Genomic DNA, 13238 nt, shown 5'->3' with positions numbered 1-13238 from the left:
GAGAATTCTTTGAAATTAATGGTCATTATTTTCAATGCATATTTGAACAGAAAAATTTTTATTTATCATTTTATGACTTTTTGTAAATATATTAATTAATGTTTAAGTTACTAAGTGGATGACTTTCTATTTAGTTTTTCCCCAATGTGATGTAATGCAGTCGGCCTCTTCTGAAACACGTTTTTGGAAATTTTTTAGCTATAATTCTAATATCTGAGATTATCGTATTTTCGGTTTTATTATAATAAACACATGTTATTACACAGCTTATTGAACCGCCCAATATGAAATTTAACCTTATAAAGCTTTTGAATAAATATGATCATATTATAAAGCAGAAAATACTATCAATTTTGTGTACAATAAGTAAAAATAAATAAATAAATAAAAATAAAATAGTACTACAAATTTTGCAGGCTTGTCTTTCTTTTTGTAATAGTTTATTCCATTTATAACAGTTTATACTGACAATGAATAATATTAATTGGCAATAATTAAGACATCATAATAAACATCGATTAAATTTACTGAAATATATTTATTTTATGTAATTTAGTAAAACAATCATCTGATTTCTTTTTTTAGATTTGTATGTGACATATTTAGCTGTTGTTTTAGATTATTTAAAGCTAGACTATAAAATAAGAAAAAAATGGGATAATTAATTGACTAATAGAATTTTATATGCAAGTTAACGACTTACTTATACTAAATAAGTTCAAATGTCATTTTTTTTTGTCAGATATTAATAGAAAGATCTGATTTCCTTTAATGAACAGAGACCATAGAATATGCTTACAAATCTTGAATTCATATTTTTCAACTATGAAATTTAAACAAAATCCATTTATAAGAGAAAAAAAAAACACCCGAGATTACATAGTTTGTTTCGATGTAAAGGAGACCTCTTTAGGAATATCAAAAGAGAAATTGCATTATAAATTTTTAAAAAATATATATATTATTTGAGACTGCTCATAAATATTTTTTTATAATTTTTTAAATATTATATTCTTCTATGAATAGAAAATTAAACAAAAATAATGAACTTTCCAAAAGGTTTTCAGCGCCAATATATGCTTCTTGGATATAAAAACATATATTTATTTTTACATGATATACCAACACATATATTATAATTCGCCTGGAATTGAAAAAGTGGCGCAGGTTCAGCAGTGGCGTTTCCGAAATAAATCAGGTTTATAAGATTGAGGAATCGAATTTTGCTTCATTTTTCAAGGCGAGAAAAGCTCAGTGTTCAGCTCTGTCGTATCACGTTCAGGTGCTTAGGATTTGCTTTTACTTTTTTGGATTTTCTGTGGCACAGAGAAAGGATCATTGTTGCCATGGTTACTTGACGTATCGTATTATATTAAGAGTTTCTCTTGAAGGAGTGGAGGCAAGTGGTAACTGTGTACCCATAAATCTTGTATGCCACAAGACTTATCTGATATACAATAGTAAAGAACTTTCTGCACGTTTGTCGTATCTATTGGAAGAAGAGAAATACTACCTAAAGGCAACATTTTCTTCTATGGAAGGATTTCTTATGAATAGCATTTCCTTATCTTATTGGAGACGGACCCTCTTCAGTGATTGGTCCTGAGACGTTTCAGGAAATATTTTACATGTGCTACGCCTATCGCAAGAATGTTTTTGTTCATCTGAGTTTGAATGTTTCAGATAAATCAGCTTTGCTATGTAAACATTCTGAATATTCTAATAAATAAATTAATTGTAATTTTAATTGAAAAAATGTTACTTTAGAAGCGATTATAAATTTAACCAAATCACTTGAATTATACATTTAAAAAAAAAACTAACAAATTTTTACTTGAAACTTTGAGCCCTTTCAGATTGACTTAAATAGTAAAATGCATGCTGTCAGAAGGTAACGATCTTATCATAATCAACCATTATGATGGCCTTTTTCTCTCAGGGTAACATACTTCATTTATTAGAAAAAAGGATATTATTTTTAATATTTGCAATTTAATGTTGTTATGGAAAATCCATTCGTACTGTGAAACTCCTGATAGCAGATAAAATGCTTTATTTCACGTGAAAACACAAGCAGTAAGCACAGCTAAAGCGTACATAAGTACATTAAAAAAAAACAACCGAGTACCAAAACGTTTTTAAACAATCGCGCTCAGAAGGCAATTTGTTAGAATTAAACAATTCAAAGAAAGAATTCACTCGACAACTGTCTCCGTTTTTAAACTTCCCATAATAGGGCATTGAAGAGATCTAGAAGGGTTCTGTACCTTGATTCCTAATAGAGATATCACCAGAATTCCAGCACATTCGAGGGCATTCATTTTTGACGCGAAAATCCTCAAATGGTCTCTCAGACGGGAATCATTGATCTGACATCTATTCAATATTTGTAAATTTTATCTGTACAATTTTCTTCTATACTATGAGACTAATTACGAGAGGAAACAATATTTCAGATTCAAAAATATATTTATGTGTTTAACTTCATTCCTTTTCCTGGATCTATTTTTACCAATAAATTTAATTACCAATAAATTTTTAAATGCTCATTTTTATTAGTATATAAAAGTAAATAGTCACATAATTTAATTATGTTCGCATAGTACATTTTAATTCATAATTAATTTGTATAAATACTATGAAAAATTGTATTCAATTTTTCCTTCTGATTTTCTACTTTGGGATGATAATCTTTCATGATTAATTTAATTAATTATTGAACTGAAAATTAATCCCTGAAAGGTTTAAGTGTGTTTTTATTGAGAATATAATTTTGCAGATGCGTGGAAGAAAAAAAAAACTTTTGAAATTTTAACTTCGATTTATTTCACCACGGGAGTCACAATTTTTACAGCTGATAATCGAATTGACGTCTGTTTACCTCACGATATAAAGGCAGAAGTTTTCCCTTCAGTATATTTATTGTAAGATTCTGATAGGGATTTCTTTACCATGTATCGATTTAGGCAAGGGAATCTCACGTATCTTTAAAATGTATATATACATGCTAGGGAGTTTTATTTCTTTCCTCCTTGTGTAGGAAACACTGGATCAGCAGTTTCACTATGCGCGTGTTAGAAATAATAAAATAATAAAGTGGGAATTGAATCAGGAAATATGAGAGCATTCTAGAATGAAGTTATATAATAGGAATCACAAACTATGGAAAAAGAAATTCAACACTCAAAACTTTTAAAAACTGGATATTTTTGAATTTTTAATTAAAAATGTTTCATAAAATGAGTATCAAGGATCAGCCTCATATTTTACAAAAATTAAATACAATTTTTATCATACCAATAATTATTTAGTTTCGTTTTCATATCTGTTGCAATATTTTTATTTTTCTAATCTGAAATGAGTCATTCACATACATTTATAAGTAGTCGATAGAAAATTCGATATTTCTACTATGTTATTCTAAAATATATTCAATGCGAAATTTCTGCTATGTTATATAAATTTCAAACCATGAAAGCGAGATATTAAATAACCGATATCCGATTAACTAGAACGGATATTCTTCTGTATCTTTGTTGTAGTTTCTCTTACTTCCCTTTTGTGGTTCAGTCACAATCATTTATTCAGATCTTTGTCACCTACTTTTATATTGGCAATAATGCCTTTTACGGTTACTTGAGCTTTGATCATCATGGAAAGCTGCCAAAACCTGAAAGTATTATACGAGGAAATGAGGTTAAGTTTCTCCAATATTATGTCGGTGTTTTTCTTTTTCTTTTATCTTGTACTTGATATCAGTCTACTCATTATTCTGTAATATTAGAAGAGTTTGGTGGAAGATTAATCACTTATTCTTCCGCATGAAAGGTGATTGGTTTTCTTGTTTCTTAAGAATAAAAGAAACATATAAAGAAGATGTGCAAAAGAGGTAAAGCATCCTCAAACATATTTATTACATACAGAATTAAGTGGATAGATGGATGTTATAAAGTATTTATAAAAATAAAATCTTATTTCTTCTTACCCTTTGCATGTAGTGCTCATATTTTACATGTATAGGGTATCCCGTAACTCTACGGTGTACCAATCTTCTTGTCACCCGATTGTTGTACAAGTCATGGAACAACTATCAATACTGAAGAGCAAAGATTCCGATATACTTTTCTGGGTACCAAGTCATGTTAGAATATATGGCAATAAGCCTGCAGATCAAGCTGCAAAATTAGCTTCAGAACCTCTCAATTGACGTGTTCCCTTTTGTGATGTTTCAGGATATATCAATGAAAAGTGGCAAGAAGTTTAGTGCACTCAAGTTGATAACAAATCATATGCTATTCAACCAAAAGTAAATATGTGGTCAGTTTTACCGAACCGATGCGCAGATGTAAAATTAATTTGTCTTCGCATTGGACGCACAAGATACACACATAGATATTTGTTGTTTGTTGAATAGGCCCCCATTGTAGTGTGATCAATTTTACTGCCCATATTCTTACTCAATGTCCCAATTTTACTTCTGATCGTTTAACTCACTTTCATTCACCTATTTTAAATCTACAGGACCTGGTGGATGAGAAACCTCACTCAAAACTTTGGACTTTTTAAAAGCAATTGGTGTTTTTTTTCCATAGTATATAAAATTTGAATTTTTTTAAACCTTGCGTCAAATTGTGATAAATCATGGATCTTCTTAACTTTTGATGTTTTACGATATATCTTTGTTTTATTTACACTTTTTATACTGGAACTGTTTAAAAATCCCTGTGAATGGGCCAGCTTGTTCTAAAGTGCATCTCGTGCCAAAGTGCATCTCTACCATTCCATACCATACCCATAATTCTATGCATAAATTTATAAGATAGTATGAATTATTATTATGAAGGCATTGTATTCCAGCACGTTTTGGTGCCATCAGCAAAGTAAGAATTTATTGCTTGTCTTTTTTGCAAATATCCCAGCCCCCCCCCCCCGGTATTATCGTACAGTACCGCGTTCATTTCTTTTGCTAAACCGTACAAGGCCAGCTGGGGTTTTGTGGTACAATTCTTGTGGAGTGCATTTAATCCATATCTACATTGATGATTTTCATATGGACTGAGTGCAGGCCATATCCAAATCCTCAAGTCGACAGTTCTTAAGCAATAGTACAAACCGTCCTTGAAGGTAGAGTTATTTATCCATTTCGAACCATGCTTTAGAATAATTTTAGGATTCCTATCGACATTTCCTTTCTCTTTTCTAAGTTCGCACTTAGAGCCTTTGGACCCCTTATGTATTTGCTTTTTTCCTTATACCAGTATATTATAAATATTAAAATTTAATATATATAACAAGCGAAAGGAAAATGCAAGAAATGGGTATCTACTGACAAATAGTGTTTTCCTTTTTATTTTATCCTTTAGGATCCTGATGTGAAAGTGTTCACTTGTTACGCTGAAAACCCTCCTGTCCGGAAAAAGACGTACAGGACACACAAGTTGACAGTAACCTGTGAGTATTGATAATTTATAGAGCTTCTTTTTCCTTTATAAAATAATCACGAATTTTCATTACACAAGTTTTTTTTTCTCTCTTTGTCTTTATTTCCTGTTTATAAAACCTTGTTTGTTTCGTTTTCGTATAAACCAAAAAATAAATAAATAAATCATTCATGAAGCAATTATTTCATGTAATATTACATAAGAGATCAAGAGTTACTACATTAAGTTTGGAATTATCAAAAAATTACATCAGTAAAATAAGAACTAAGATATTATGGAATAATCATCATGATCTATTAAATATAAACTTTCTTAACACCATCATGATTACTTAACATTTAACTCAATCTATATATATTGTGATTTCCTTTTTCTTTAAAAATGGAAAGCTTAATTTCGGGGCTTAGTAAATAATTACTTTTTAATATATTAAATTTATATATATTGTCATGTAGATGAGGTGAATGTAGTAAGTCCAATAGAAATGAACACACTCAAGATCAACTGAAGAGTTTAATACCAGGCTAACCTACTAAAAACTACTTATATACAGTTGAAGACCCTTCTAGAATTTGAAGGCCCGCAGAAAATTAGGAATTTACATAAATAACATATTAGAATAATTAACATAAATTTGCATAACTTTGCATAATTAACATAAGTTTGACATAAAGCAAATTGAAATTAAAAATAAAGTTTTGACAGTTCGCCTCGCTTGTATTCGAACCCGCAACCTTCCGCGCCGCTAAGAAATGCGTCGTTCAGCCGACTGAGCCATCGGCGCTTGGTCGGAAGGAGCAATTTTCGCTACAATTATATATATATATATATATATATATACACACACACAAATGTATTAGAATCAAGTTAATAGGAAAAACAAAAATCAAATAAAAATTAAACCAAAAAAATTATTAAAAAATATTAAAAAAGAATCACCTTTCAGGCCGGATTCTTTTTTAATATTTTTTAATAATTTTTTTGGTTTAATTTTTATTTGATTTTTGTTTTTCCTATTAACTTGATTCTAATACATTTGTATCAATTCATCTGTGTTTTAGAAGTAGCTGCATTTGCGCTCTCTAAATACTATGAAGTTCCTTTTTTGTTTTAGTTTAAATAGGTAATAAATTTTAGTTGCGATTTCGAAACTGTTTTGTTTCGTTTTCATTTTAGTTTCGTTTTCAAACTTTTTCTTACTTTGGATTGGTTATATATATATATATATATACATACACACACACACACACACACAAAAGTATTAAAATCAAGTTAATAGGAAAAACAAAAATCAAATAAAAATTAAACCAAAAAAATTATTAAAAAAATATTAAAAAGGAATCCGGCCTGAAGACTTTTTCAAGGGTCACCCTCAGGCAGGGATTCAAAGAAAGGGATTTTTTCTATGAGGACATACAGACATTGTCTAATAATGATTCCTCGTGACCCGAAAATCCCCTGAAATTATGCTCAAGAGATATACCATTTTAACAGAAAGGAAATACAAAATAACAAATTAGAAGAAAAAAAAACCACAACAAAGTAAAAATACAATAACAAAAATAACAATAAAACAAAAACTAGCACTAAAATTAAAATTAAAAACGAAAAGGTCAGAACATATCATCCAAAAGTCAAGGAAACTTTAAACTATCGATTGTGATTCCCTGTTTTAAAAAAAATTAACGGTAAATTATGTAAACAGAGGTAGGCTCCCAGCGCCATCTATTGAGTGATCCAATATGCAAGGAAAGTTCTATTTTTATTTAAGCCAAAGGATTAATCCCAAACCATACCTTGTTTAATTAAAAAATTGACATTACAGTAATTTCTAGGAAATTCATTTTTAATTAAATTTTTAAGGAGGATGTTTGATGCTTCAATATAAGAATTTTTATTATTGAAAACCCTTTTGATCCTGTTAACTTGTGAGAAAATTAGATTTTTGAAAATTTTAGAGTTTAGATTGGAATGGTAGTTACATAGTTTTGTTATTTTAAAGTTGAAATCATCCCTTTTATCGTATATACCAACTATTGTTTTATCATTAGCAATTTCGATTTTTAAATCCAGAAAGGTAGCCTCAAGTTGATTTTTATTTGTATCTTTTAGAATTAAATCTTTTGGATAGCAATTAGTAATAATATTAGTATTGTAGAAGTTAATCAAAAGTAGGTCATCAATATATCTCCACCCGTTTATTAAATTATATTTAATTATTTTTTTCTCATAGTAATGCAGGAAAATATTAGCTAAAGCACTTGAGAAAGCTGTTCCCATTGGAATGCCATTCACTTGTTTATAAAAATTAATACCATTAAACACGTAATTTTCAGTAATATTAAAATTACATAACTCAAGCCAGTTATTTTTAGGAATGATATTTTCATTTAAATATTCGTCATATATAAAAGTGCAGACCTTTATTAATTTATATATATATATATATATAAATAAATAAAAAACTAGAATTAAGAAAATAATGAAGAAAAATGTTTACATTGATTGATTCTATATTAAAACAGTTTTTATGGATTGGATATTTAATTTAGTTAAATTTTTCTCTGCTTAGTTAAGTACTTAGTTAAGTTTTCTACATATCAGAAAATGTTACTACTAATTAAGTGACATTCCATCCTACCCATTTCCTTATCATGCAACAAAATGTATCAAAAGTTTCCTACGATATCTGAGATATTTCGGAATTAACAAGAAACACGCCAAGGAAGTTAAAACATCGTATCAAAAGATTCGTAATAGCTGATATATATTTTTATAATGAAATAATTATGTGATTGTTTACCTTAGCATACATTTCATTACATTTTGGTATTTTAATGATTAAATATTTCTTTTTTTTTGCAACGAATGTTGCTGCAAGGATTTTCATTATCATTGCAATATATGTTGTATTATTTGAATGCATATGATTAACATCACTTTAATAAAAAAATAATGCTGATCTTTAATTTTGATCAACCCTTTCGAATTTTATTATGCAAGCATGAACAATTAAGGTTTCACAATCATTCTTTTAATCATCAAATATTATTTAATCTTAAATAACATTTAAATATCACGAATAATTCGTGTTTCAAAATTTTATAACAGCAGTAAAGAAAAAGTAATTGAGTAACTAAAAAAAGTAAACATGTTATAAAAAAAAGTTTTTATCATTAAACACAAAACTATTTTAACTCAGCTATCAGATTTAGATTTTACTAAACGAATCCATTTTGATAAAATTTAATATCTTTTTTACAAATTCAATAAATAAAATAAAATAATCGATATTATCATAATTAAATCTCCAAGTTTAATCCGATTCTTTGTTTACAAAATAATATTCTTTCAATCACAAATATCGGTTTTTTTTGACAATGCCTTTTTAAAAAAAATCTTAATCCAGATAATTGATAAGCGAATAAGATCATTTGTACTTTCCTCTAAGCATTTCAGACGTTCTCCTGGAGGCTCAACTATTCTCATTTACATCTTACAGCTTTCTTACTTCAGATGCCATAGAATTCGCGTCTATATTATCTCATTCTATTTCACGGTGGGTGATATTGCGTCACTGCATCTAAATGCAACTCGGCTCGGTATAAATGTATTTAGAATGAAGCAACGTTCACACGAATCTAACTATTGCGCGCAGTGGAAGGTCACGCCTACTTTAGAACGATCACGTGACTCCAAAGGGACAATGGCAAATGGTTGTCTTATCGGAACAACTATTTACCATCGTCCCATTGCGGTAAAGTGATCTTCCTGAAGTAAGCAAGACCTTCCATTGCGCATAATAGTTGGCCTCATGTAAACCCTGCTGTATTCGCAAGCATATAAATTGGAATGAAAGGCAGTGGACTATATTACATTACAAAATCGTCTGCAACTGGAAAGTAAAGTCAAGTTCGAACTTATTCCGCTGTTTCCAAGTTATATCAACGTCTCAGATACGCAGAACCTTAAAAAAACATTTTGTTGTGTGATTAGGACTTTAAAAGTTAAAGCAAATGTTGCTTTAACTTTTGCTTGGAGTGAATGTATTTCTTAATTTCCATAAAGCAAGGAATGTATCTCTAGCAGATCCCCCTCAGCCACCGACCATCCTGGGGTACGAGGAAGGAACCCCCTTGCGGGTGGGCCAGCTGCGAACCTTCAACTGCGTCGCCCTGGGCGGCAACCCACCCGCCACCCTCAAGTGGTACAGAGGCGACAGGGAGGTACGCTATCATCCCTGGCGGCATGTAATTATTTATTGTAGTTCTCCTATACCCTACACTTGCCTATAGACAGCATTCCAATACTGATTTCTTCATGTGTTTTCTAAGGGTTTTCACCAGAAAATCAATGTTAGACGGCTCTTTAGAAATAGTGATAAAGACACCAATAACTTGATCGGAGCATTTTGGATATCATTAACAAAAGCCTTGAAAGTAATTATTATTGTGTTCTTTAAGAAATCACCGGTATGATACAAAGCCTTGAAGCAATACAACAGAATAATTGATTGGCTGTCTGTTGAGAAATAATATCTGGAAAATGCGTGGAGAAATACGTAGTGGTTTGCTGAGTTATTATCAATGTTTGTTTCCTGAAGCCAGCTAGATTCGAAGCGTTGCTGATAATTTCCAATAACTATTTATGTTTTAACAATGATTCGTATCAATCAATGAGATTTCTAATAATATCCAACATACTTTCTTCAACAGAAGAATTGTTTGGATTCTCGAAAGAGATATTAAAGCAGTCTGTAAATTAAAGGAATACCTTGATTTTTAATAACTGATATTTTAAAATATATCTTTAACTACATTATTAGTTAAATTGTTATTTCCCGAGATCATTTGAAGTAATGATTTCAATTTTGTTTACGAAATCTTGAAACTGCACAAGAGTTAAAAATAAATAAATATGTTTATTAATATGAATCAAAATTTAATTATCAATAAATTTCATTACTTTTCTTGTTCAGTATTTAAGCGAAGACGGGATTAATCAAATATTTAATATTGTTTTAGCAATGATTTATCAATCATCAAGTATAAAATTTATTTATTAATTATAAAAGAGAAAAGGTTGTTTAATAGAATATGTCAAATACAAAAAAAAGGAACTATTGTTTGTTTATGTAAATAAAGCCTTGCAAGCATATCGTTTAACAATCTAGCTGGTAGATTTTGCATGCTTTATTATTAAGATTATTATTATTTTTTATTTTTCTTTTATATTTTAAGACTAAAATTATTCATAGTAAATAGAGTAAACTTTAGAATGATAAATAAAAAAAAACAATAAGTTTTTAAGGTGTCTCACGCCTTTAAAGAATATTTCAAGTATTTCAGAATAAATTTCATTACGAAAAAAATCATGACCAATAAAATATTTTGATAATGCTTTATGAATTTAGTTTTTATACTGTTTGATAAAAATTATAAAGTTCTTTACATGCATTTATTTTAGCAGAGAATTAAAATATGAAATCATTTTATATAAAAGTAGTATAACATTTTCTAAACTAATTTTTCTTTATAGTTTGCTATAATTTATTATACATTTTATAATTCTGCAATAATTTTTTGTGAGAAATCATTCTGAAAAGATAAAATATAAAAAAGATGCCTCTGACAGTATTCCGAGTGAAATACAAGTCCTGATACACTAAACGAGCAACACATGAGTAGAAGGAAAATTATTTGTATTTGCGAAAGATTTTTAAGATGCTTCAAACATTTATAGTAAACAAATATAGATACTTCAATATGTCATTGAATTCTTCATGGAATTGACTTGAGAATCGTTCAAAACTAATAGTATAAAAAAGAATAAAGAAGTTGCTCTCACATATAATATACTGCTGAAATTTTAATCTGTCTTCTACTCACTCCCTTTTATGAATCACATGCCTGGAGTGATGATATTTTTAAAAAAAATATTTATACATTCAGTAGGTAAACACGAGGAAATTGATATAGATTAAAAGACAATCCTATCGTCTCGAGAATTAGAATCAAATTTTCTAATTTTCGAAATGTTGCTGAAATTTAGAATGTGAGTATTGAAATAACGGTTACCTGCATTTGGTAAAATGTTGTGTAAAATTTAATATCTAATAGTATGAATAGTAATAGTATTTTTGTAGTTTTATCTCTTTACGAAATAATTCTTGTTATGGTTCGTTAATGTTTGAAATTCATACACATAATTTAAAATGAATTAATATGAATTGAGATCTGATCCAAGATAAAGTTGAATATATTTGAAATTTACTAGAATCTTTTACTAACCTCACTAAAAGTGAAATTGCAATTATTACCACTTGACATCTATACGTTTCACATAACTTCGTGTTGTTGCTGCTTAGAGATAATTATAAAAGTGATGTAAAGGTCAAGTGAAGCACCAATTGTGTTGTGTCAATTGCGAAGAAATAAACAAGAAAAACACACACACAAAAAAAAGACGTACTTTGAGTTTAAACGCGGGCTGAATGTTGGAACTGGGTGAATTGGAAATAGTATCTGTAAAACGGAGGCTGGATTTGTGAAGAATACAGAACAATAGTTATTAGTGTTTACAAAGAGTGAACTACCAAACAAAATACTGGGTGGGTTTCAAATTGAGGCTTCTGGTCATTACCGACTAATGAATGCTCGATTTGAAAGGGGAATTACCAGAGTTGGCAAGTCCAATGGAAGAGTTCCAGTATATCAAAATGGGGGAACTTTAACCAAGGAGTAATTGCAAAAAACTCTAAAATAACTGTTTACCTCACATTACATCATATAGGTGTTGGAAGCCAATGACCTGTTCAAACGCTTCTGTTATCTGCTTTGAACCAAAGCAGAAGTCCGCAAAGGAGCACAGATATTAGGCATTAGATGATTGGACAAGCATCATGCGTTTACGATGAATTGCGTTTTCAATTACTCAATTAATTATTCAATTAATCGAATATGGAGAAAAGAGCATGAAACAACGACCCAATTTGTATTATCACAACATTTAAAGCTGGTGGAGGCAATGTTATGGTTTGGTTTTTTGGCATTGTGTTGGTCCTATAATTACTGTGAAACAATGTCCAAAGGTATTTAAGTCTTATCGCAGATCAAGTACATCCTGTTTCTGTTAATATTTCCAAAAGGACCATATTCCCTCTAATAAATTTGGCATTGTCTGCAGATGGTTCGAAGAGCATGACGGAGACTTAGTTGACCAGCTCAGTCACGATATTAGAACCTACTTATTAGGAATCTGTGGAAAGATATCAAGCGGGATATCAGTCAACTGGATTACCATCAAATCTTAACAAGCTGAAAAATGCAATTCATTAGATATAGTCTCAAATTCCTTATACCACATACAAAAATATCGAAGAATCCATTCCAAGAAGAATATATGCAATATTAAGGGCCAACATAAAGTGGTTCAACATTGTACTGAGCGGGTAGTTATAATAATTTAATCACTCAGTACATAAAGGTAAGGAAAATGTATAATCGTCTCAAAGAAGAAACGTAATGCTATGAATTCAATAAACTGGAAGTACTTTATTTTCTTAGAGGGATATTTAGAATCAAATTTGGTGAGTTGGCTACAAAACTTTACTTATATGGGAATTTGGCGATATATCTGAGGACTTTCTGCAGCGAAATTGCTAGTATTTTCTGAAATATTCGGGAATCTTAAAAGATTCCTCTTGGCAAGCTGGAAAGTAAAGGTAGATTCCTTTTCATCTAAATTAATATTTCATGAATCAGATAAAATTAGAGATTGAAAATTACTTTTTAGCCT

At 29.6% G+C, this 13238-nt stretch overlaps 1 protein-coding gene across 4 annotated transcripts in view; it reads left to right on the top strand.

Annotated features, from left to right (window-relative positions):
* Positions 1-13238, top strand: part of LOC129966056 (nephrin-like) — a 171610-nt gene that overhangs the window by 107393 nt on the left and 50979 nt on the right. For 2 of the 4 annotated variants that reach the window (XM_056080415.1, XM_056080413.1), the window contains exons 7-8: positions 5364-5451; positions 9528-9691. In XM_056080415.1, coding sequence (XP_055936390.1) covers positions 5364-5451; positions 9528-9691 — 252 coding nt within the window. The remainder of the gene's footprint in view (positions 1-5363; positions 5452-9527; positions 9692-13238) is intronic. The other 2 variants (XM_056080414.1, XM_056080417.1) reach the window with 2 other exon arrangements.

This window comes from Argiope bruennichi, chromosome 4, assembly GCF_947563725.1.
Source record: "Argiope bruennichi chromosome 4, qqArgBrue1.1, whole genome shotgun sequence".
In the NCBI taxonomy this organism is placed as follows: domain Eukaryota; kingdom Metazoa; phylum Arthropoda; class Arachnida; order Araneae; family Araneidae; genus Argiope; species Argiope bruennichi.
This window is presented reverse-complemented; position numbering and strand designations above follow the sequence as displayed.